Source organism: Meles meles, chromosome 7 (genome assembly GCF_922984935.1).
Source record: "Meles meles chromosome 7, mMelMel3.1 paternal haplotype, whole genome shotgun sequence".
NCBI classification, from domain to species: Eukaryota; Metazoa; Chordata; class Mammalia; order Carnivora; family Mustelidae; genus Meles; species Meles meles.
This window is the reverse complement of record NC_060072.1, coordinates 70,193,604-70,221,179: the sequence shown is the minus strand read 5'-3', so window position 1 is coordinate 70,221,179 and position 27,576 is coordinate 70,193,604. Positions and strand designations below refer to the sequence as shown.

Below are 27,576 nucleotides of genomic sequence, written 5' to 3'. Positions count from 1 at the left end.
ACAGGCTATATCAATGCAAATAAGCTGGATCTCAAAAAACAAATTCCAGGTTTGAAGATACTTAGATGGGGCTGTTGATCCGAAGCATGTTAACAGAGTTTCACAAATGAGAATTTAATATTGTTTATAAGCAGTGGAATCAATACATATGTGTGTATATGTATGTATGTGTGTGTATCTCAAATACGATTGCAAAAGAATGCATTAAAGTGTAGACAAACCATTAAGTGACAGAAACATAAATTGCTGCTATATTTAGTTTTTTGGGTTTTTTTTTTTAAGATTTTATTTATTTATTTGACAGAAAGATCACAAGTAGGCAGAGAGACAGAGGATGGGAAGTAGGCTCCCCACCGAGCTGAGAGCCTGATGTGCGGCTCAATCCCAGGACCGTGAGATCATGACCTAAGCCGAAAGCAGAGGCTCAACCCACTGAGCCACCCAGATGCCCCTTAGTTTTAAAATCTGTTCATATTCTTTCATTTATAGAGGTTAATTGTGAAGAGAAATGATGGTAAGATACAATATATATATGCATAAGAAAGGGCAGTGAATAAAGGGAATTCTTTTCATGGGAACAGTTATGATTATAGGTTACATTATATGTGTAATATGAAGATTTTACAAGGTGATAAAAGGAAAAGAAAGACGTGTCTATGAAATTTATGTCCTTAAGCTGCCCATGCAGTGAACCAGAAATCAAGGGTTGGACCATTTGGCAGCAGGAGTTTTATAAATGGGAGCGCTAATGAAAATGTCATTCTGAAAGATTTCCAGAAGTTGTGAATGGGGAAACTGTTTATGTGAAGTGACTGAAAATGCTCTGCACTGTTCAGATTGTATTCTGGGCATCCGAGGCCGCAATTAACCAAAGCAGACTGCTTCTCTAGTGGGGCTCAACTCCAGAGATTTACGTAGGGGCGCTCTGAATGTAGAAGTATGAGTTAAGGGGTGCCTGGATGGCTCAGTCGTGATCCCAGGGAGCCCCACATCCGTCTCTCTGCTTAGTATGGAGTCTGCTTCTACCCCTCCCTCTGTCTGCCGCTCTGCCTACTTGTGCTCTCTCTCTGTCTCTGTCAAATAAATAAAATCTTTAAATATACATATTTTTTAAAAAAAGAAGTATGAGTTAACTGAATATGAGGGATTCCTCACCTTCTGCATGAGCCAAAAACAGTCTGTCTAGGAGAACAGCTGAAAAAGCCCAGTCTGCTGGTGGCTTGTAGATCTGTGGCCTCAGCCTGGGACCTGGTCAAAGGGGCTGAGTGGGGGCACCTGGGTGGCTCAGTGGATTAAGCCGCTGCCTTCGGCTCGGGTCATGATCTCAGGGTCCTGGGATCGAGCCCCGCATCGGGCTCTCTGCTCTGCAGGGAGCCTGCTTCCTCCTCTCTCTCTGCCTGCCTCTCTGCCTACTTGTGATCTCTCTCTCTGTCAAATAAATAAATAAAATCTTAAAAAAAAAAAAAGGGGGGGCTGAGTGGGCTGTCCCTCCAGCATCAGACTTGATTCTTCTCCGTGACACAGATCCTCAGCCCTGCTACTATCCAGTGCAGCCTCACTCTATCACCTCGCCAAGCATCTCCAGTGGGATGAGAAGACACTGAGAAAAACTGGAAATGTGAAAGGATTTCAAAATTCATGGTTGTGCCTATTTTGCTATAGACTGTGGTCAAAGCATTTGTACACTTATTAGAATCACTAAGGAAATAAAGCCTATGTCTGTTTGTACATTCATATAGCTGTACCTGCTTGGAGTTACTAAAGAGTGAAGCTGGATAAAATAGATGCTAAAATCAGCAAAACCCAGGTTCTTTAGAGGTAAGGCTGCTCAGTATCCCGTACTAATTCTGATAGCCATGTAATTTTATCTTCTTGTCTGATAAAGTGAAAATCTCGAAATTGTTCATGTAAGTGTTCTTTATTTAAATAGTAGGCTTTCAGATTTTATCTTAATTTCCAATTGACAGAATCAGCAGTAGTCTGAAGCACTCCAGCTTTTAGTTTCTGTTTAAGTTTTTAACTACCTATAAAAAAACATTTTAGAAGATAGTAAAGGGATGTTCAAATTCTTTTTTTAATGAGAAATCTTTTGGTAACATGAATGATTTTACTCTCTAAACTTTTTCCAAGAGTTTATGTATTAATGTTCAGCATTTTGTTTAGTAATGTGAACTTCATGGGAAAAATTTTTTTTTTAAAAATTTCTACCCATTGTCAGCCTTGTATATTTTTACTGGCAAGCTCTACCCAGTAGTTATATACTAATAGATAATTATAAATATCCCAATAAAATACTATTCTGTTTACTATAATCCTAAATCTAACAGGCTTTTAGTAATGGACTCAGTTATTATCAAATAAGTCTGGAAGACTTGCACGAAAACATTCATAGGTAGGTCTTACCTACGTAAGTCAGTAAAAATGAAGGGTCAGTTAATGATAAACATGTGAAGAAGCAGAACGCTTTGCAAACATAATGACATTCGTAAGCTGATAGGAGAAACACTCTCTTATCACATGGCTGATACCGAATCAAACTGGGCGTAAGAAGGAATAATTAACATTGGACTGTTGTATCATGGCCCCTGAAAGTGAAAACGACACAGTGCCCTTGGGACGAAGTTGAACTTTCAAAGATGTAAATATTTCTACCTGGTGCCAGTTGGCAATCCCAGGAGCAAATAAAGCTTTAAAGACTGCTAGCCATATACTTAATTCTTTCTCAAGGCTTGAGATGGTGATACTCTTGAAAGTAGTAAAGAAATCCCTGGAACGTTTGCTTAAATGCAGGGTCTCTGATCCTGGCTCCACAGACTGAGATTATTTGGCTCTGGGCTGGAGCTCAATACAGGTGAGTGGGTTGTAGAACACTGACTATGCTACACTCACAGGGGAGTACCACACCCAGGACTAGACACTGGGCACACAAGATCAAAGAGGGGTGAGATCACTTAATAAATTACCCCGACATATATTTATTTGCTCATTCAAAGAAGTCAAAACACCTCCTAGATTGAAGACCCACTTAATCAATTCATCTAACCATGAAAAGAACTGGAAACAAAAATAATGTGGATGTTAGCCAGCAGAAGACAAGACCAAAACATCAGATAACCGATACAGAGGTGAGCCTGCAATTATTCTGTGAAGCCAGTGACAAGGCAGAACCATCATGAACCGGAGCAACATAAAATGCCAGCAAAAGTTAGCCATCCCTGATGAAAGAGTCCCAGTGGACCGGAAGCCACTGGGCCTAATCCTCAAGCCAGCATCTCACTTACCAAATGCAGCCACCATGAAAAGTCAGTGTGTGGTAATTTACCAGACTAGACTGTAAGACATTTGTGTGGTGTACAAATGTTTAAATCCAATGCTTTACTGAACTTATTTGTGTTATGCTCATTTCTGAATTATAGGTGATTGTCTTTTCTGCCTGTATATATATTTATATGTATTTATAAATATATTTATATTTATAATGTAAATATTGATATAAATATATGTATAAATATACCAACCAAATATAAATAATGTTGACTTACAACATGATAGCAGTTATTTCCTTCAATTCTTAACTTACTACTTGTAAAGCAGATTTTGAAAAATTCTTGATTTTGAGGTCCAAAGCATAATCAAGTAGGTAAGTTAATAGTCTAGTGGGAGAGAACTACTTGGTGGGGCTTTTGTCACTGAGGTTCCTAAATTTGGCCCGACATCAGAAACACCATTCTGATCTACTCAATGAGTATCTCTGTGGACTGGGGTCAAGATGTGTATTTAAAAAAATACCTGGGGGCACCTGGGTGGCTCAGTGGGTTAAGCCTCTGCCTTCAGCTCAGGTCATGATCTCAGGGTCTTGGGATCAAGGCCCATATTGGGCTCTCTGCTCAGCAGGGAGTTTGCTTCCCTCCCCACTCTCTGCCTACTTGTGATCACTCTCTGAGTCAAATAAATAAAATCTTTAAAAATAAATAAATAAATAAATAAAAAACCACGGTGGGGCACCTGGATGGCTCAGTCAGTAGTCAGTAGTCAGTTAAGCGTCTGACTTGATGCTGACTCAGGTAATGATCTCAGGATTGAGAGACGGAGCCCTGTGTCAGGCTCCAACTTGGGGTAGAGCCTGGTTAAGACTGAGTTTCTCCCTCTCCCTCCCTAGTCAATCAATCAAATGATCAGTCAAACAAACTTGGGTGATTCAAATGCAAAAAGTTGAAGACCACCAATAGAGAGGATTATTTTGACAACAGGCTAGACTATAAAATCAGGTTTATAAACTTGTCTAACTCTAGATTATAGGATTCTGGGACTCTGAACAATTTACTAAATTGCAAAACAAAATACACTAGGAAACTATAGACCAATACCTTTTAGGAGCATTGACAAAAATTCTTAACAAAATGATTGCATACTGAATACAAGATTTAATATGAATTATTTACGGTAACCAAGTAGGATTTAGTCCAGGAATGCAAGGTTTTTTTAACACCAAAAAAACGAATATAACACATATAATTTAGAATAAAGGACAAAACCACATAATCTTGTCAAGACATTTAGAAAAAGCCATCAACAATATCTAACATATTCATAACAAAACTTTCAACAAACTCAGAATAGAAGAATCAGATCTTAGAGTGGGAAAGTACTTCAGAATAAATACAAGACAGTGCTTCCAGAGTAGTAACAATGTTTCAACAAGCTTTTAAAAATTGTTTCTTCTTATCCTAAAATATAAACACTAAAAATAAAATATATAAATAAAATAGAAAATTAAAAATAAACTTTATTAATATTAAAATGTCAGAAACATAAGGAGTAGATAACTTTTGTAATTGTCCCAATTCTTCCAAATTTGTTGGGGATACTGCACTTCATGAAATTCAATGTCTGGATTCATAATAGTCTTTCAAAAGGCATCCAAAGGATGCCAAAGAACCACTTAGGTATTTTTTCCATGGCCTTATATATTTCCATACTTCTGGCATTCAGATGTCAGAATAGAGAAACTGGTAAGCATATAATTACCTAGTAGAGAGCAGAATGGCTAGACTACAGCAAGAGTGCCATCTTCTCCCTATTCCTAAAAATCTCCATATCCCACAGCCCCTTCATTTGCTACCCACACTCAATCTTCCCCCCTCCATTATCCCTCCATACCACCCACTCCCCATAAGACCCCAGCTACCTAGAAGAGGAAGGAGACAAGTAATAGGGTCTTTATAGGACACCCATCCAAGTGGCCTTAGCTTCTCCAGGCATGTCCTCCTTTTGCAAGGGCACCAACCAGTAGACTGTGACCTACCAGCAGATCTTATCGTCCTGATGTGTAAAGCTACTACTCTAGCACTCAAGGTCCTTCCCTAACACCCATTGTGAACTTCATTTTCAACATTTCCTGTGGGGGAAGAGGAACTTGCACTCCCATTCCTTGGTAATCCCAAGACTTTGGGAAAATGAAAATAAAAAGCAGCAGCTCTCCCTCCTCCAAATTTCAAATCATTACTGCTTCCACCTTGGAGAACCGCTTGAGTAAGGAAAGACAAACAGCCTTGCTCATTGCTCATTCCTTGACTCATCTACCTTGGTAACTATGGCTGCTTCTGTACCACAATGTTGGAACTGAGTTGTTGGGACAGAAACCATATGGCCCACAAAGCCTGAAATATTAAAGAAAATGTTTGCTGACACCTGGTCTTGATAATCAGGAGAAAGGAGTCATTTATGTTATTGGGGGCTATCATACTATATCCTAGAAGTTTCTCACATGAAGAAACGATGGTAAGTTGCCCACCCGGAAACAGGGAGTCAATTTGTACCTCAGTTCCGATGAACGTAGGACGAATATACAGACTAGCAGATGTTGAATAGGGGACCCATTCTTGATCCAATTTCACAAGCTCTTTAATACACTCTAAAAGCTCTTCCTTGTCAAATACCTGAAGGAATGGAAAACATAATGAAGAGTGAGATTTTCCTCCATTGTAGCAATAAGAAATGATCCTCATGAAAGCTTTAGACTGTTAAAAAAAAAAAAAGAAGTAATAAAACCAAATTTTTTTTCTTTTTTTTCTTTTTTTTTTTAATTTTTTTTTTATTTTTTATTTTATTTATTTGTCAGAGAGAAGGAGAGAGAGAGAGCACACAGGCAGGCAGAGGTGGAGAGAGAAGCAGGCTCCCTGCCGAGCAAAGAGACCATGCGGGACTCGATCCCAGGACCCTGGGATCATGACCCGAGCCGAAGGCAGCGGCTTAACCCACTGAGCCACCCAGGCGTCCCAAAACCAAATTTTTTTTCTGATTTTTTTCTCCAAAATTGGGATGATGGATTATCTTCTTGGAGGAGAGAAAATAGTGGATCCCTACCTCTTACCATAGCAAATATCAATTATAGTTGGATTATACATTTAAATGTGATAAAACATTAAGACTTTTATAAAGTAAAAATCAAAAATTACCTCTGTCACCTTAAGGTAGAAAAGAGTTTTGCCTTTTTTTTTTTATGATTTATGTATTTAGGGGTGCCTGGGTGGCTCGGAGGGTTAAGCCTCTGCCTTTGGCTCAGGTCATGATCTCAGGGTCCTGGGATCGAGCCCTGCGTCAGGCTCTCTGCTCAGTGGGAAGCCTGCTTCTCCCTCTCTCTCTGCCTGCATCTCTGCCTACTTGTGATCTGTCAGATAAATAAATAAATACAATCTTTAAAAAATATATATTTATTTATTTAGGGACGCCTGAGTGGCTCACTGGGTTAAGCTTCTGCCTTCGGCTCAGGTCATGATCTCAGGGTCCTGGGATCAAGCCCCGCATTGCGCTCTCCACTCCGTGGTGAGCCTGCTTCTCCTCACCCCCCAACCCCCGTGCCTACTTACAATCTCTCTGTCAAATGGATAAATAAAATCTTAAAAAAAAAAATTATTTATTTATTTGAAATAGCACAGCACGCACTAGAGTGGCAGGGTGGGGCAGAGAGAGAGAGGGAGTACTTAAGCAGACTCTGTGCTGAGAAGCAACAAATTGGGTGAAGTTACTCATAACCCATAACTAACCAAGTATCATAACATGAATCTGTTAAGATATTCTGAAAATGAGTAAGAAAGACACAGATAACCCAAGAGAAAAATGGACAAAGGCAAAGAGAAGTTTCTTTCTAAGGAGGAAAATGTTTTCATATATTAGATGGGTGACAGTTTATAAAATAAGTTAGTTTCTACTCACTTAACAGGGCAAAGAAACATACTTTCAGAGATGTAGGTCACGGGTTATCCAGGGTTGAAATGACTCAGAAATACATATCTAATTAGAACTCATGACATTAAGAACTGCCTACTTAAATGAGAACTTAGAACAGCAATCGCAGCATAATGATACAGAATTCAGGATTGCCAATCATACAGGACATATCGTTCACTCAGAGTCACCAAAGATTTAGTGACAACAGAACGTGACTAGGAATTAAAAAATCTTGCACCTGATTTCTTGCCCTGTCCTTTTACTCTGTGACTTTAAGCCAGTCATTTAAGCACTTGAGGCTTGAGTTTTCTTCTAGGTACAAAGGTGCTACTAAAACGTACAACACATACTTTTTTCTTTTTTTTTTTTTAACACATACCTTCTGGAGGGTTACTGTTATGATTAAACAGAGAAGGAATGTAAAACCACATAACACAGTTTATGGCAGAGCTGAGGTCCAACAGATGTTAATTCCCTTTCCTTCTGCCCCCGCTTTAAAGTATTTCCTGGTAATTTGTCTGTAATGGCACAAGAGTGAAACTAGTCCAAAGAACGTACCTTCATTTCCCTTCTGGCACTACATTATGGCCCCTGAAGGGGGTGAGTGAAGCATGGGTTACAAAAATACGGGGAGGAGAAGGAAGAGCCTGGCTAAAATGGAGTAGTTACTTGGGTTAGGGTTAGGGTTAGCTTGGGCTGGGCTCCTGAAAGTTAGGTATGCAGAATTTGCAAAAGAAGAAAAAGACTCCTACAGTTCGGAAAGGCAACCTGATCACGTATCAGGGAAGGGCAGTAATTGAAGACACCTTCTACCTAGATGTGAGCCATAGGATCTAAATCCAACCCACCATATAATGAATTCTGCTGTTTAACGATGTTATAGACAGTCACCAATGGCCATAACAATCCATTTTGATATCATTTTCTTAATAAAAAAGAAAGCTTGGGCTAAAATATCAAAATAATTAAATCACTGCAACCTTGCTAGTGTCCCAAGCAATTGGGCAAAATACTCCTAAAATACCTGTGTGGCACACCCTATTTCCCATTTCACATATTATCATTTCATAGGGTCTTCAAATTTTATTTATTTTAGTTTGAGGTGTATTTTTCTTCCAACCCCCCAAGGACATTTATGAAGAAACAGATCGTGGAACTGCCAAGTGGTATTGGTTATTTCCTTGTATTTTTACCTCATTCATTACAAAGTAGATAAGTACCTTAAGAGCTCTCATGGCTTGTACTGAATATTGATCTAACTATAGTTGAATCTTGAACAACATGGATCTGAACTGCATAGGTCCATTTGCATGTGAATTTTTTTTAATGTATAGTTTCTATAAACGTATTTTCTCTCCAGTGTGATTTCCTTAATCACACTTCCTTTTCTCCAGCTTACTTTGTTACAAGAATCAAGTCTACAATACATATAACATATAAAATATGTGTTAATCAACTGTGTATGTTTTGGAAAGGTTTCCTAGTCAAGACTAGGCTCTTGGTTAAGTTTTGGGGAGATTTTCAATGGCCTGGGGGTCAGTGCTCCTAACCCCCGCCTTGCTCAAGGGTCAACTGTATTCAGAAAGGATTTTTTTGTGGTAAAATCACAGTGACTCATCACATCCAGAGAAACACAAAAGAAACTCCTAAATTTACGTACCGGCAGAGTAGCCCTCACAGCAGATCGGTGCATTCTATCCATGTTGAGGTCTGGCCGAAATAGTCGAATTTTATTATCTACTCCTCGAAATGCCTTCAGTCCTTCAAACAACTAAAGATAAAAAGAGAAATAAATTTTAGGGGATAACAAAATGAAAACAATCTCTGTGTTTAAAAGACTGGTTTCTGGGGTGCCTGGGTGGCTCAGTGGGTTAAAGCCTCTGCATGTGGCTCAGGTCGTGATCTTAGGGTCCTGGGATCAAGCCCTATGTTGGGCTCTCTGCTCAGTGAAGAGCCTGCTTCCTCCTCTCTCTCTCTCTCTGCCTGCCTCTCTGCCTACTTGTGAACATCTCTGTTTGTCAAATTAAAAAAAAAAAAAAAAAAAAAGACTGGCTTTTCTATGGGCATTCATCTTCTTCATCATGCCAAGCTCTTGACGTTGACCAAAGATTTCTAAATCTAGACAAGACAACAGTTGACGGGCTGGTTATTGTAGCTGGACTAAAAACAAACTCTTTTTGTACCAAAATCTGATAGGAATTCAAAGTTACCCTTTCCCTAGCAGGAGCCGTACTGCCAAATAACACCTCCGTGGAGGTGGGGAGAACACGTTGCCAATCACACAACATGGGCTAACCGTCCAGTTAATGAAGACGGAAGCAAAAAACCCACTCTTGCCACCCTAAACACATGTGCCTCCTTTCATTTAATCTGGCTCATTCAAACTCTGGATCGTAGGTAATCTAGATGTGACCTGAGCTGGTTTAGTCCCCCAAATCACGGAAGCCCAGCAACTCAAGACCATCCTATGGTAGGGGCAGGGCACTTTCTCAAACCGCCAAGGCCAGAAGAACCACTGGGCAGAGATGATAAAGACTCTGAAGTAGCTGTATATAGATAAACACAGAGAAAAGAGAAAAATCAATAATTTTAGTGGGAAATCTTAACACCGGTTCTCTAGATAACTGATAGAACAAACAGGCTGAAACTCGGCAAAGATATGGCCGATTTGAACAACAGGAACAACAAACTAAGCTAGTGGACAAAGAGAACCCTGCACACATCACCTGCAAAATGCATGCTCTTTTCACACATTTTCCAACCAGAAACCAGAAATCAGGATCGGAAATAGGATGACAAAATGTCAACATTTTTGGCAAGGAGGAAACTTATCACTAAATAAAGTATGAGTCAAAGAAGAAAAATAATAGAATTTACAAAATTTATTGAACTGAAGGACAGCTGGGCCCTTAGAAGCTTAGAGTCTTAAAGCTCAGCTCACGTGAGAAAAGAAATCTAAATCATGTAGCACAATTTCAAAGGACTATATTAGATTTAAGGGCAAATATTTAACTTATTCAATGGAACAGGGGTAAAGCTTGAGTTAAAAGAGAAGTTTGTCAGATTTTGGACTCAGTTGAGAACATCTGAAACATAACTGAAGCAAAAAGACATAGCTAGCAAAATGTCATACAAATTCTTTCTAAAGTAAAGGTTTACTTTACTTTATATAGGTTATATAGGTTATATTGTTAGTAAATATAAAACAAAATTAAATTTTATTTAATTTTAAGAAAATTAATAAAATTTATTTTTTTTAATTTTTATTTATTTATTTGACAGAGATCACAAGTAGGCAGAGAGGCGGGCAGAGAGAGAGGAGGAAGCAGGCTCCCTGCTGAGCAGAGAGCCCAATGCGGGGCTCGATCCCAGGACCCTAAGACCACGAACTGAGCTGAAGGCAGAGGCTTAACCCAGTGAACCACCCAGGCGCCCCAAAATTAATAAATTTTAATTAGTAAATATAAAACAAAATCAGTAGATACAAAATGAGTTTTAAATTAAATTTTACCAGAGGTTAGAGAAAGTGACTTCATAGGGTTCTAATTGCTTCATTTACTTCACTTTAATTTTAAAATTGTAGGCACCTGATGGGGGTTCAAGTATATGTAAAAATTATATAATATTCTCATTAAGCAGCACAGATGCAAAATATACTAAGGGATAACACAGCATGACAAAGTTGGACTTATCTCAGGAACAGAGGTTGATTTAACATTTAGAAAAATCAATTAATGAGATTCATTATATTCATAGCCTCAGTGGAAAAAAAAAGCGATATGATCATCTCATTAGATGTGGTAAACGCAACTGATAAAACTGAACATTCTTTTGAGTTTGGTTTTTTTTTTTAAGTTTCCCAGATAACTAAGAAGGAAACTTTGGTAAGTGATAAAGAATATCTACAATGAACTTGCAGCAGACAGTGTGCTTAATGATATGGGAACATCACAAATTGCCTGCTGTGACTACTTTAATTCAATACCATACAAGTGTAATAAGGCAAATATACCAAATAAATAATCATGTAAAAAGCATCGGGTCGAAAAGGAAAAAAAAAAAAAAAACTGTCACAGATTATGAAACATAGATAAGATTAAATATGTAGAAAATCCAGAAAAATCAACATCCTCTTTTGAAATTATTTGGTTAGGCAAGGTAACCAAATGCAAAATTATATTCCTGTGTAACAGAAAATAAAAACTATTTATGATAGACTTAAGAGAGAACTATTTGGGGGAAGGGAGGGCCTAAAAGAAGAGAAGATCCATAAGGACAACATAAAACTTTATCAAGTCATTAGAGGGCTAACTAAATATAGAAAGCTACTGCACACTCATGGATCCAAGGACTCAATATCATAAAGATACTGATTCTCCCAAACTGATTTATATACTCAACGTAATCCAAATGAAAATCAGGTCAGGGCATTTTATTTTCTTTTAACAAACTAAATTACAAAAGTTGATTGACTTGATAAACTGAGTTTAAGAGTGATCTAGAAAAGCGAATGGCTGAGAAGACGCAAAGCACTCCTGAAAGGCAAAACTGGACTTGTCCTAGGCAGACATCAAGACTCAATGAACTGGAAATTAAGACAGTGTGACATTTGTGCAGATAGACAAGTAAGACAGCAGAACAGAAGAGAGATCCAGATAGACAATGCAATGAAAATGGAGATCCAGAAGCAGACCCATACAAATGTGACAGAGGAGGCAGGGCATAGGAGAGAAAAAAGAACAGTACTTTAAAAAAATAAATAAATAAAATAAAAAAAGATTTATTTATTTATGTGTGGGAGCAGGGAGAGAGGGAGAGGAAGACAGAATCCCAAGCAGAATCCCAATCTGCACTGAGCATGGAACCTGACACCATTCTTGATCTTATGATGCTGAGATCACCCACCTGAGCCAAAACCAAGAGTCGGTCCCTTAACCATCTATACCAGCCAGGTGCCCCAAAGAACAGTATCTTTTGAATGGTGCTAGACAACAGGGTATCCACTGGGAGAAAAAAACAAATTGGACCCCTACTTATATAAAAACCAGCTTCTAGGAGTAAAGACCTTCCTGTGAAAGACAAAATCAATAATACAGAAAGATGCCATTATGATCTGAGGGTAGGAAAAGAACCTTCAGACAAGATCCCCAAACTGCCAAATATGAAGCAAGGACTGATAAATTCCACTTAAGAGTTAAATGTACTTCTTGTCATCAAAAAATTATAAAAAGAGTAAGAGACCTTAGAAGAAGATACCTAAATACTCAAAGTACTTCCACAAATCAAAAAGACAACACAATAGAAAAGTGAGCAAAAGAACTGAACAGGCACTTTAAATAGGATATCCGATTGCTCAGTAAACCTATGAAAAGGTGTTCAACCTCTTAGAGTACTGGAAATTAATGTCACAATAATGAGATGCCATTACACGAAAGTAGCTAAAATTTTAAAATCTGACTATATTAGGAGTTGGCCAGGTTTTGGAACAATAAAAATGCTTATTCATGGCTTGTGGGTATAAAATGGTTAAAACCACTACAGAAAATAGTTTCCCTTTTCTTGTAAAATTAAAGACACGGGGGCGCCTGGGTGGCTCAGTGGTTTACGCCACTGCCTTCGGCTCAGGTCATGATCTCAGGGTCCTGGGATCGAGCCCCGCATCGGGCTCTCTGCTTGGGAGAGAGCCTGCTTCCCTCTCACTCTCTCTGCCTGCCTCTCTGCCTACTTGTGATCTCTCTCTGTCAAATAAATAAATAAAATCTTTAAAAGAAATAAAAAAAATAAATAAAATTAAAGACACATCTGATGACTAGCAGTGCTACTCCTCGGTATATCCTTACCCAGAATTTGTCAAATCTTTTGGCATCAGGATGTCTTTAAACTTTTAAAAATTATTATTACTTCTCGGCCTTTTGGCTAAGATCAAGTGCAAACTTTTAAAACTTATAAAGACCTGCAAAAGTTTTTTATGTGCAGTTATTCTATAATTACCATATTAGAAATTAGAAGTGAACCATTAAATTTATTTAACAGTAACAAACCATGACACGTTAACAGATTTTAATGAAGACTATCTATATTTTCCAAGAGGATTATTGTTAAGTGTGACATTTCATTACTGCAAATCTTTCATGGGTGACTTAACAAAAGACAACTGGATTCTTATAACCTGCTTTTGCTCTTGCGGTATATTGTTTTGGCTGAAGTACACAAAGAAAATCCCAAAATCACACAGACACGTGGTTGAGAAAGAGAGAAGTATTTCTGATAGCCTTTTCAGATAACTGTGGCTGTTCTTCTCGGATCCCACTTCAAAAGGTGACAAGTGGTGGTTCCTTGAAGATTAGTTGCAGTGAGGAATTTGAAGCCCTATCAATGAAGTTTTTATACCCAGTTAATTTATTAAAATAGTGTATCAGAGTTCAACAAAAGAAGCAGAACAGGAGATACCTATGTTATTACCAGATTTGTTGTAAGAAATTGGCTAATGCGAATGTGGTGGCTGGATAAGCAAGTCCAAAATCTGTATGACAGGCCATCAGGGAGAGATGACAAGCAGGCTGGAAAATGCAGGCATGAGTGGCTGCTGACCCACCAGCGGCGATCAGAAAGGGAGAGACAGAGGAAAAGAAAGCTGGGTCTAGCTATGTGTCCTAAGGGTAATTTCCCTTTTGGTTAATTTTAAGTCAACTGATTAGGGACTTCAATCACATCTACAAAATTCCTTCACCACTGCACCTAGAACAGTACTTGACTGAACACTTAGAAGAAGGTTATGTGTATGCCATGACATGGTCATGCCTCCCTCTATCCTCCAACACTCCCAAAGGAATGTCTTGTCGGTATTCTAATTAAAAGGATACTAAAAGTCAGATTCTGGGGGTTGCAGTTCAGACTAGCCAAACTGACACATCAAAAGCCATCACAGTCTGTCTTGCATTCTGAATGGATCTTAACTCATGCATAAATTTGTAATGTCACACAATAGTTATTTGGAAAATGTTGGTTCAAGTTATGCAGATCTTCCAAAGGTTAACACCTTTTCCATAAAACATATTTTTAAAAATCTGCTAATATTACCACTAACATCATCAAAAAATTCTTGAATAGTGGAAAGGCTCAAGCTAGTGGTGGTGGATACAAATTTTCCAAATTCCTAATTTTTACTTGAAAGCTAGAATTTGAGGGGCACCTGGGTGGCTCAGTGGGTTGGGCCTCTGCCTTTGGCTCAGGTCATGGTCTCGGGGTCCTGGGATCGAGCCCCGCATCGGGCTCTCTGCTCGGTGGGGAGCCAGGTTCCCCCCCTCTCTCTCTGCCTGCCTCTCTGCCTACTTGTGATCTCTCTCTCTGTGTCAAATAAATAAATGAAATCTTAAAAAAAAAAAAAAGCAAGCTAGAATTTAATCAATGGCAACAAATACGGTCCACTGTTTTGCTTGAAGTTGCAGACTCATTTTGTTCATTTTCAAGAAGACACCTGCAAATGCCCAAGTCTGAATAATTATACTTTGTCCTTCCAAGTAAACTGGTTCTGGGTGAAAAAAGGAGCTGATTCCGCTCACAACATGGGCGTGCACGGCACACACACACACATACGTGTGGATCACACAACTACTATTCCTTGAGACAACTGTAGAATTTAAGGATATAGAAGTGCTTTAGGCAAAGATGCTATTTCATCACACAGATTAAAATGCCATTTACTCAAAATTTAATAAAATAATTATTACCACTTCACCAAGAACATTCTTCAGCAAAGCTGACATTCTTTATACATTCACACTTGGTAATAAAGAGTAAAATGGCTAACTAGCAGAAGCTGGTGTCAGTCTTACTGTAAATGTCAACACACAATGAAAAAGAAAAACACAGTCTTGGTATTAATGTGAAGTCTTTTAACTTTGGTGACCCCTTGAAAGGGGTCCTAGGGGCCTGTGAACCACACTTTGAGAATGGCTTAAAGAAACTTATAAACAAGTACATCAGCATACTATGTATAGGGATGTTCGTAGAAAAAAAACGCCCACATGGCCATCAAAAATAGACTGAATACAGGTGGCTGGGTGGCTCAGTGGGTTAAAGCCTCTGCCTTTGGCTCAGGTCATGATCTCAGGGTCCTGGGATCGAGCCCCGCATTGGGCTCTCTGCTCAGGAGGGAGCCTGCTTCCCCCTCTCCCTCTCTGCCTGCCTCTCTGCCTACTTGTGATCTCTCTCTCTGTGTCAAATAAATAGATAAAGTCTTAACAACAACAACAACAACAAAAAATAGACTGAATATATTCATGTAATGGCATACTGTTGTTACAGGAGTACCTGAATTTGGTCCCTACCACACTTGGGCCCAAGCAACTTGGGCCTCTGCCCTGAGCCCACTTTAGACGGCCTCTCTCCTCTGCCTTCCTCAAGCTGTGATGTGACCTTTCCTTGGGGCAAGCAGTCACCTAAATCCTGAATTCCATTTTTTTAGACCAGGCTCCAAAGACCCACTTCCCTGAATTCCCTTCCCAAATGGCCCTGATCCCATTTTCAGAGCCTGAATGACTCTCTTTAGGCTCACCCTACTGAAAACAGGTAGCCACCACTGGTGTGCCCAGGCTTAAGACCAACGGACGGCCAAGGGTCATCTGTTCGCACATGGTATAGGTATCTACACATATGTGTGTGAGGCTTCTCGTGGCACAGGATGGAGCCAGGACAGTCAGAGAGAGTGGCTGAACCACCGGGTCTCTATTTGCCCTTTTGTCTCAGGCTCCACTGATGCTCACGTTGGTCCTGGATGAATAGTTCTTACATAATATTGAGCTCAAATAATACTGGTGTGTGTGTGTGTGTGCGCGTGCACACACACACACACACGTTTCCATTGACACACAATTTCAAAAAGAGGCAAAACTATAGTGGTTGAGATATATACAATCTAAAGCACTCATTTGTCAGTATTCATCAAATAATAGTACATATGTTACCTAGTTTTTGTCAAATTATGTTTGACTATCTCAACCTGAAAAGGAACTATTATCAAGTTTCCTATTTTATCCAAGTTCTCTAGTCATGGTTCTTATTTTGCTATTTGAAATCTTCACATATGTATCTATTAAAAAATACTTTCTTGGGGCACCTGGGTGGCTCAGTCAGTTAAGCATGTGCCTTCGGGTTAGGTCATGATCCCAGGGTCCCAGATGGAGCCCCACATCTGGCTCAATGCTCAGGAGAGAGTCTGTTTCTCCCTTTCCCTATGCCTGCGGCTCCCCCTGCTTGTGCTCTATCAAATAAATAAAATCTTTAAAAAATAAAAATAAAGAATACTTTCATAATTAATAAAAAACACATGTTAGTTGTAGATCTCAAGATAAAATGGATACTAAAATCAATAGGGTTTATGAAAGGAGGAGAACAACTTTTAAGAAGACTGCTCATATTCACTTTGGGGTTAAAACAATACAATTACAACTATTATTGAACTTAAAAATTGGGTGATGTCCAATAATGTAGTGTCCATAAGTGGGTCAGTATAAGAGAAAGAGCAGACCTCTGAAAAAGCCTAAAACATGAATGTTTCAAACACATGTGGGAAGACAATTTTTGTGATAAACTATCTGCCTGTTAGTGGGGGTTAAAAGATTTAAAAAAAGCACATACTGAGGGCAGTTCGCTTGCCATCCTGTCCTAGGCACACTGCACTCCCTGGGAGCCGAGTAGACAGTCAACATCCATTGCACAGGTAAGTAAATAGGAAATCGAATGAATATACCTCAGAAAATTCCAGGATCCAGTTTCTCTGCTCAAGGCAATCACGTTTCCTAAATCCCTATGACAATGTCCTAATATTTTTGTCTGCTAAATCTAAGAGCCCAATCTACAAAAAGCAAACTAAATGCTTTCCTCTACCTCCCCATTTATCACTGATACATGTCACAGGCTGTATTTCCAAAAACAGCCATGCAATATTTTCAGTCCTACCTGCTCTTCTAGAACCTCGATGTTCCTCGCCAAGAAAGGTGGATCCCCTTCTTTTGAACATAAGCAGGCCTTGTGAGGACCACGGTAATAGTTATGACAGAAGTCACACTGTGTGAGTGGGGAGTTAGGACATAAAAAGAACTAGAGCTTCCATGTGGGCTCAGTGTCTTGAGACACACAGCTTAGAGCCTATGGTGCCATGTACCGAGTCTGACTACTCTGAAGCCACCATACTTGAGAGACCACATGGAGAAAGAGGGATGTGGGCAGAGCCTCAGCTCTCACCCCCATCCTTCTGAGTTTCCCCACCGAGGCAAATGGACTCCAACCCCAGTCACTATCTGACAGAAACTGCATGTGAGACCCCAAGCGAGAACCACTTACACCATCCTATTCAACCCCCAGAAGCATGGAAGAGAAAAAGAAAATGATGGTTTCTGTTTTAAGCCATTAATCAATCGACAACTGAGGTAATATATGATCCAGTTCATGAAAAATACTTCTTGCATCCATATTGTAAGTGAAACAGTAAGAATGTAGAAAAGTTTGGGGCACCTGGGTGGCTCAGTAGGTTAAAGCCTCTGCCTTTGATTCAGGTCATGATCTCAGGGTCCTGAGATCAAGCCCCGCATCCGGCTCTCTGCTCAGCAGGGAACCTGCTCCCCCCTCCCACTGCCCTGCCTGCCTCTCTGCCTACTTGTATCTCTGTTGGATAAATAAATAAAATTAAAAAAAAAAAAAAAAGAATGTAGAGAAGTTTTCAATTTTTACTTCACAAAAGATAATAGTAATTAAAAAAAAAATTTTTAAACTATCCTGGTCACAAAAATCTAAATTGGTAAAACCAAGCAAACTAGCATTCTTTTTTTTTTTTTAATATTTTATTTATTTATTTGACAGAGAGCGAGAGAGCGAGCACACAAGCAGGAGGAGCAGCAGGCAGAGGGAGAAGGAGAAGCAGACTCCCCACTGAGCAAGGAGCCCAATGTGAGGCTCGATCCCAAGACCCTGGGATCATGATCTGAACCAAAGGCAGATGTCCAACGGACTGAGCCACCCAGGCGCCCCGCAAACTAGCATTCTAACTAATTAGATTTCCAACAAGTTTTCAAAAGCCAGTGGCCATCAATATTGTTTTTAGCTTTCAAAAGTCACATTAATCCTGGGGCACCTGGGGGCTCAGTCGTTAGGCATCTGCCTTCGGCTCAGGTCATGATCTCAGGGTCCTGGGATTGAGCCCCGCATCGGGCTCCCTGCTCAGCGGGGATCCTGCTTCTCCCTCTCCCACTGTCCCTACTTATGTTCATTCTCTCGATGTGTCTTTCTGTCAAAGAATAAATAAAATCTTAAAAAAAAAAAAACAAAAACACATCAATCCTTTCTCATGTACTTCCAGTTCTCAAAGCTTGGTCCCTGGAGTGGCGGGCATGAACATGGCATGGGAATTTGGTGTAAATCAAAAACTCTGAGGAAAGGACATGTGCTACATTTGAGACCACTGTCCTAAGATTTGCATATTCCTTCTTTCAATTTTTTAGGCACTTACCTTGCCTAAGGTAAGGCACAGGCAAAGACTAGGCACAGGCAAAGGCTAGGCTACCACTCTTATTTTATAGTTGAAGAGACTGAGGCTTGGAGCAAATAACAGAAGAGCTCATCCAAGTTGATACAGTGAAGACACAGAGCTGGAGATGAAAACTAAAGACACAACATCCTGTGAAGACATCTGGGCATCGAACAGGTTTCCAAATTATTCAAGTTTATAATTTTGTTTTATTTTAAAGATTTTATTTATTTATTTGACAGAGAGAGATCACAAGTAGGCAGAGAGGCAGGCAGAGGGAGAGGAAGGGGGAAGCCGGCTCCCTGATGAGCAGAGAGCCCGATGCGGAACTTGATCCCAGGACCGTGAGATCATGACCTGAGCCCAAGGCAGAGGCTTAACCCACTGAGCCACCCAGGCGCCCCCAAGTTCATAATTTTAAACACGTTAATTGGACAGGCCTCTTCATAATTTTAGTGTATATGTTTAGGAGTGATGTCACAGGGAGTAGTACTCAGCATTGGAATTCTGTCTCTTCCCGTAATACTGTGTAATCTTGGCTGAGAAACTTCACTTTTCTGAACCTGCTACTATAAGAGAGAAGGCTGCTTTAAGGGTTAACAACAATAGCTAACAGCTGGGCTCTCATTATGCACCAAGAACAGCTGTATATACTTAAACAAATTACCTTACCTTATCCTCCTAATAGCACTCTGAGGTAAGTATTATCCCTACCTCAATTTTCTAGGTAAAGAAATTGGAAGCACAAAGTGATTTTAAATAAGCTTCCCAAGTCATAGAGCTCCCTATGGAGCAACAGAGATGGAATCTGAGCCAGGAAGTCTGACTATAGAACCTGAATGCTTTAACTGTTTTCTTACTTAAAATAATTAAATGAAACGACCCACATAAGGTGCAGAGCACGTTGCCGGAGTTTAATAACCACAAGTAATTTTACCATTATTGTTGGGAATATCTACTACTTTTACTCCCTTAATAGGTAGGTCACTGCTTATTTCCAGTACCCCAATATTCTGGGAAAGATGTCCAACACATTAGAAATGAGTAAAATAACATGTGGGTAAAGGGAATGAGGAGTGTATTGTGGATCTTAGTGTGTTACTGACAAGGACTAGAGAACATATTCTCAACATATTTAGCTTTTTATGCTTATAATTATTTCACTCATGCCCGAAGGCTCTTAACACATATAACCTACATGTTCATGCTGGTCCTAAAAACATGCAGGAAGCCCTAAGACTGAACTGTAATACTGTATTCAATGACACCAGAGTCATTAGGAGATCTGATAAGGGACTCAGTAAAATGTTAACAGTCCTGGATTTTTGAATGCAAATTTTTTAAAAAGATTTTATTTATTTATTTATTTGACAGAGAAAGAGAGAGATCACAAGTAGGCAGAGAGGCAGGCAGAGAGAGAGGAAGGGAAGCAGGTTCTCTGCTGAGCAGAGAAACCGATGCGGGACAGGATCCCAGGACCCTGAGACCATGACCTGAGCTGAAGGCAGAGGCTTAACCCACTGAGCCACCCATGCGCCCTTGAGTGCGAATTTTCTTATCTACCATCCTTGCATTTGCAGCAAATGATTTTTTTTATTGATATAATGAAAAGTTCAAGATGAGTTAAGACTTACCTTCAGTCCAACTGTCTATGCAAAAAGTTTTGAAGACATTTATGATTTCCTCGAGTAAATCTGATGAAGCCCATCCTGCCCCAAAGCTAGTTTATCCGGAAGAGCTACTTCGTACTCACAGGGAAGACCTAGCACGTCACCATCACTGATTTCCTCGTACTCACCTCCACGGCATAGTGGAAAGCTGAGGAGCCAGGGTGCAAGGACAGGTTCTGAAGAGGCTTGATACGTGGTTTCTCCCATCCACACTCTGAGGACCACTCCACTGTCAACATGTGATCCGTGAACACAGTTCCAAAAACCAGAGTACTTGGGTCTGGTTTTTCCTTTAAAATGGAGGCTGGTGTGATTATTAGATCTTTCGCCTGAGGAAGAAAAATAGGCACCATTAAAGAAAAGTTACTGGACATCCCCTGGCTGCATGATGCAGAGGGTGAAAAGACAAAATTCAGGTCACTGGCCACGAGAAAGTGAAATCATTTGACTTTCAAATGCTGGCAACTAACTCAGAAATTTAACACTACGTGAGCCAAATAAATCTTGTTGGCATTCAGAATCTGGCTTGCTGTTTGAAATCTCTACTGTACACAGACTAATAAATAAAGACCAGTGATATTTAGAAACAGGGACAAAATAGCAGAAGGGGTAAAATGATGGAAAAAGGAGGACACATGTCTTTCTCGTTCCCACCACAGGACTTCTATCAAACACTCAGGAATGAGGGAAGGGGTGTCTTCTAGAATAATGATAGCAATACTCATAATGATTTGTTAAACTAAAATTAAAGTCATTAAGAATCGAATCTCTTGGTGATAGTTGTACTCCAATTCCCTCAAACAATTCTTGGCACAAGCCTTCAAAACCCCCTGGGTACATCATAGAAGAAAGGAAGAGAATGAAACAAATGTTTTCCTCTTTGAAAACAGAGAAGTAGAGAATGTACACCAAGATATAAATCCTCCATTCTGTGTTGAGGAAACAGTGAACAAAAGACCTCTTATTGAAAGCATGAAAAGTAAGAGTAATAGGAAACAACTTCACACAGCACCATTACACCAACTCCCCACAAAGCCAGCTTGAGCATTACAAATGGCCAAACACACACACCCCAATCACAGCACCATCTCTAACTTCACAGCAGCTATAGACAGCTGACAAACCATTGGCAAAGGAGCTTTTTGATCAGTAAAAACAATATAAACCAGGGACAGGTTCAACTTGTTAACAGGTTGTAAGGAAGGTCAAACTCCATAAGAGTACTCATCGCCCCCCCCAAAATCAAGTACAGAAGATCCCTTTAGATCATCCGCTCTTAATCCTTATAGTTAAGATGATCCAGGGGCACGTGGGTGGCTCAGTCGGTTAAGCATCTGACTCTTGATTTCAGCTTGGGTTATGATCTCGGGGTCATGAGATTGAGCCCCATGTCAGCTCCAAGTTGGGCATGGGGCCTGTTTAAGATTCCCTCTCTCCCTTTCCCCTTCCCTGCCTTGTGCACATGCTCTTAAAAAAAAATCCAGTTGCTTCTGATTAATTCAGCGCCTTACACATGCCTCAGTCACTTGATATATTATGAATGATAATGAGTTTTATTTTTATAATAATATTCAGCTGAATGTATTCTAAAACAACAAAAAAGCTCACATTACAGGGAAGCCCAAGGCACTAAAGATAACATATTACTATAATTTTCAGGTTTAGTAATGTTACTTTGGAATATGCCAATAAAATGCCAAATTTGGAGGCAAATGGACTTTCTTTTACCACTATTTAATCCAAGTAAGTAAATTAACTTAAAACCCTTTATTGAGTGCAGAAAAAGAATTTATTTCAAGGGATACACTCCAGCTCAATTATTTTGTTCCCTGAATCCCATTTCTCTCCCTTTATCCTCGAGACCTCATCCCCCAAATAGGATATTGGGCAAATTTCACCAGAAGGCTAAATGCAGCCTTCTGGTCTATTTTGTAAATAAAAGTTTTATTGGAATACAGGCACACTGTTTTTTTAGTTTTAACGATGGCATCGTCCATGAATAATGACAGAAACGTTATGGTCCCCCAAGCCTAAACTATTTATTATTGGACCCATTAAAAAGTTTGCCAGTCCCTCTAGACTGTTCAGACAAGAACTGAGTAGATATTCCAGTGAAATCTCTGACCCTAGCACAGTGCCTCACACACACAATACAGTACATCTTAAATGCTGAAAATAAGGTTCGGCTGATTTCAGGTACTCCCTGAGGGATGACAGGCTCATCCGCAGAAGATGGCCAGGGTTTAAAGTGAGTAAAATTCTAACATAAACATTTCATTACATGAATGGTTTCACAGTGTTCTTGCACAATGAAGCACTTGGGACTTGGCTTTAGTTAGCTTTAAGTGGCTTTTCTTAGCCGTGGGCTAAGAAAAATCTGTAACCGTATCACTAGAGTTACATAAACAATGCAAATTTTCCCCTATTAAAACTACTAATAAAAATTTCTCAGTAACAGGGGAAAAGAGTAAGACCCAGAACAGAGAGGTGAGAGTAGGTAAAGATGGAGAAGTGAGAGTGTGAGTAGAAGTGAGTTTTTTCTGCTTGCCGAATTTGGGGTACATCTTCGATATTGCAAAGGGAACAGACCTTAGCCTTTCCCCCTAATGACAGAATGAATACTTCGCGTGGTTCTTCAAAAGTAAAATAAAGATCACCTTCTCTGTTATTTCTATCATTAGCTAACCCATTCTCCCATGAAATCAACTACACATGATCCTTACAGCTTTCAGGATTTCTAAGCTCTCCAATAAATAACCACCTGCCATGAAACCAATAGGCCATGGAATATATACTTTGTATCAATAACAATCTACATAATATTTAAAAACAAGACTATGGCCTCATATAAAGCAGCTTTTTAATTTTTCCTTCCCTTGCTCTTTCTTCTATATCTGCTTTATTATTCTTAGTATTTTGCCTTTTTATTCACTCAATGAACACTGACTGCACCAGCACAATGCTTCAGGCACTGCGCTAAGCAAGCCCAAGAGATGCAAAGATGCCTGTGGCTCAGTCTCTCTTCCTCAGCAAATTCAACGTCAGCCATGGACAGACAGGAAGCAGCCGCTGTGAGCAAGTATTACTCATCCAATCTATTATCTGCTGAGCTACTGTGTACCCATTGTTACAGGCCCAAAGGAATCTCTGGGAGGAAAACATGTAAAGTCCTGTTCTCTTAGTGGAGGGAAACGGTATAAAGAATTAAGTGGATAAAGAGAGGTAAGGAGGTGATTAGTGCTATGAAGAAAATGAAAGCTGCTTAAAAGGATAGTGTGGGGAAGAAAAGCCTATTTTTGGTGAAAGGGGTGGGAATGACCTCTCTGATGAGGTGTCCTTTGAGCAGAGACTTGAATAAAGAAAGAAGGTAGGCCATGTAGATATCTAGAAGCTAAGTATTTGAGGCGGAGGAAGCAAGGGCCCAGGCCTTGAGAGGGGAATAGACTTGGCATGTTCAAAGAACCGAGAAGGCTCAGTGTGGCAGGAATTCAGGAAATGTGGGGGAAATGGAGGGGCAGAAGATGTCACAGAGGCACTGTGGCTGCTGGAAGAGAAGAAAGCTCTGGGCCAAGAAAACTAGTTACTTCATGCTGTACTGACCAACATTCCAGGTCTCCATGGGTTCTGACTCCGTGCAGTTAAGAGTGCACCCTGTCTTGGGGCACCTTGGTGGCTCTGTCAGTTGAGTGTCTGACTGGATTTTGGCTCAGGTCATGATTTTGGTCGAGGTCCTGGGATCAAGCCCCACATTGGGGCCTGCAGGGATTCTGCTTGAGGATTCTCTCTCTCCCTCTTCCCCACTACCCACTGCACACATGCTCTTTCATAAATAAGCTTTGAAAAAAAAAAAAAAAGACTATACCCCATCTTCCTTATTTCCCCAGGAACCTTTACCAAAGAGGCTGCTAACAATTAAAATAACCCCAGTTTACCTTTACTCCAGGCAATTTGAAGTAGCCATCAGGGATAATATAGAGACACGGCTACCATTCTTTCTTAATTTTTTTAAAAATATGAAGGAGTAAAGCAGGAAGGGGGAGAAAGATCATTTGACAGTGGCAAAATACAAAAATCTGGGTTAACACTGAGTTTTTTCCTTAAGCTTCTACATCAGAGATCCTCGGCCCTGGCTATACATTGGATTTAAATACAAAGCTTTTTAGAAACACTAAACCACACTCCATTCCAGAACTGAACTAGAACCTCACAAGGAAAGGGCAGGGGAGTGGCTGGTTGTTCGTTCAAACTTACCCACGATATTCTAACTGGCCACTCAGGGTTCAGAACCATTCTACGCTCTCTCCCTTGAAGATTTCAGCAATGGGAGAGGAAAATGGTTTCCAACACTGGCTGCTGAATTGGTTCACCTGGGAAGTTTTTTGTTTTTTGTTTGTTTGTTTATTTAAGGAAATGCCACTGCCCATGCTGTAGCCAAGATGCACAAAAACTCCAGGAAAAAAATGAAAGAAAATCAGGAGTGGGACTTCACATCAATCTTCACTGAAGGCTCTCCAGGAGATTCCAAGGCACTGGAAAGGCTGAGAACCACTTAGGAGATTCAAGTCTCATTTGTGAATTCTTATCAAAAGCCATACATTATTTCATAAACACAGGACCTTGGTTATCTCAAACTGAATATATCTAAAATGGGACACATGTTTCCGCTGAAACTTGATCCCTATTTCTGATATCATATTACATTCTACGTCTTTCCTTCTTAATCCTTAATTCATCAAATAAGAGGAATGCATGTTTATTTTTAAATTCTACTGTAAAGCGCAGAAAAATGAAAAGTATAAAATTCCCGACAGTCAAAAAATAAATCATTACCATTTCTAACTAGTACCCTGGCCACCATGTTCCCACTTCCCAGACATGACCTCCAATAAAAATCCACTGAGCATGGTTTCCCATTTCCTTTACATCTTCATTACTTTCAAGATAATATACCATTCTCAATTAACATTCTCCCAGCTCTCAGCTTCCCCTGTCAGTAACTGAGACACACATACTTTCAAGAATCTCTTTAATAAGTCTGATTTCTCAATTTCTACCATCCCTTCAGTAGCAACTATCCTGTATCTCTTCCCTGTCATCTCGGAACATAATCACATGCTTGATCATCATCTTCAGTGTCCATGAGTAGCTGAACAACTACAGATAAGTCCAAATCAAATTTAGCCACAAAATCAAGTATCCCAAGTATGGCACTAACTTCTTTTGTCAATTCTACCTCTTACTAATGTCCTGCATTAACTGTCTACTTAACACTCAGCAATGCGTTCAGTTGCAAGTAAGTCAAGCACAGAAAGAGGAGTTGGTTTTCTCACATCTGTCTGGAGCAGCCAGGCCTGGCAGTGGCCCAGCATCTCAAGGCCCTTTGATTTTCTGAGCCTTCTCCTCAGAGTCAAAAGAAAACTCATTATAGCTGTAGCTTCAGCTTTCATGATTTTCAAGGTCCAAAGATAGGGGAGGAAAAGGATAACAACAACCAAGTCTGTTCCCTCTAATCACAAGAGCAAAATTTCCCCAGGAATTCCCATGTGCCTTATTGGTCAGACACGGGTCACGCTGATCTATCTAGCTGCAAGGGAGGCTAGCAAGGCAGGTCAGAGAACTGCAAACAGCATCAAGGAACATCAAGTCGATAAGGAACACGGGTAGGCTGTACTGGGGGTACACACTGACCCAGCGGCTGAACGCTGACCAGCTCTTAAGCATTCTTGTCTACATGCCTCTGTTTAACATGGAAGGACTAAACTTGGCTACAGATGCCTTCCCACCATCACCTCTTTTTTTCTCCCCTATCATTTCCTCCACCTGTCACATCGGACATATGGTGTAGCCAGTTTATCCCACTCCTTTCGTCCTCCTGGAGGAAGTGTGGAAACTTCCTCCTGCAGGAAGTATGTAATGCCCCATCTGGCCCAGCAGTCTGGTGGTATCCTCAGCTTTTCCAACTGCTTAGCAGTTGCTCATACAAGCCCTCTACATAGACATCCCAACCCCCAGAATGTTTGGTTCGGCTCTATAAAATCTTTTAGTTAATTTGAACAATTGGAAAAGGGAGTCATTTCTTTAAATTATGCTGGATTCTCATTTAGCACAGTATTACACACATCAAATATGTGCTAAAGATTCTGTTCTAAATTTTGCTAAACATTGGGGCACCTGGGTGGCTCAGTGGGTTAAGCCTGTGCCTTCAGCTCAGGTCATGATCTCAGGGTCCTGGAATCAAGCCCCACATCCGGCTCTCTGCTTAGCAGGGAGCCTGCTTCCGCCTCTCTCTCTGCCTGCCTCTCTGCCTACTTGTGATCTCTGTCTGTCAAATACATAAATAAAATCTTTAAAAAAATTTTTTTTTGCTAAACATGGATTGATCTTCATGGTTTGGGATCTCTCAACAAAATAGACTGCTGTAGTTTTTATAAAAATCTTGTGTACTTGCTGTATTTCATAAAAGACCCTTTTGTTAATAAAAATCCTTAAAGAACCAACTTTAAGAATGATCATGGCCCAGTAACCCAGTATATAATTTTTACTTTTCTGAACTGTCCTTAAAATACCTCTAGGACTACTCACCACTCACAGTGATCCTGACCCTGTGAGATCAAGTTAATTAATGGCAAAGATATAAACAAGGTGTTTTTATGCTGGACTTTGTGCTCTTGTAATTATAACTTGATACTACTAGTTAAGCTCCTGGAAACTGAGTGCAAATGCTTAAATTACCAGGTATTCTATTTTAGTAAGCTACTACATCCTTTTGTAAGATGTGACTTATTAACGGTAGGAATAGCAACCCTCTGATTTTCTAATTTGTAAATAAGGATTGCCCTATATGCAGTTTTTCAAAGTAATACACAACTGAGTGCCTTCAGAATTTCATCAAGAAGTCTAATTTCTGTCATTTAAAACAATTTCTGGGAGGCCTGGGTGACTCAGTTAAACATCCGAATCTTGAATTTGGCTCGGGTCATGATCTCAAGACCTGTGATGGAGCCCCATAGAGGGCTCCAGGCTGAGTGTGGAGCCAGTTTAAGATTTTCTCTCCCCCTCTCTCTTTGCCCACCTAGGCAACCCTTCCCCAATGTGCATGTGCTTTCAAAAAACAAACAACAACAACAACAAAAAACCCCAAAACAAAAACAA

General features: G+C 39.9%; 1 protein-coding gene across 3 annotated transcripts in view; it reads right to left on the bottom strand.

Annotated features, from left to right (window-relative positions):
* BCAT1 (branched chain amino acid transaminase 1) overlaps positions 1-27,576 on the bottom strand; it is a 112,728-nt gene that overhangs the window by 46,676 nt on the left and 38,476 nt on the right. For all 3 annotated transcript variants that reach the window (XM_046013409.1, XM_046013407.1, XM_046013408.1), the window contains 3 exons: positions 20,553-20,753; positions 8,891-9,001; positions 5,820-5,939 (listed from right to left, as the gene is read on the bottom strand). In XM_046013409.1, the coding sequence (XP_045869365.1) occupies positions 5,820-5,939; positions 8,891-9,001; positions 20,553-20,753 (432 nt within the window). The remainder of the gene's footprint in view (positions 1-5,819; positions 5,940-8,890; positions 9,002-20,552; positions 20,754-27,576) is intronic.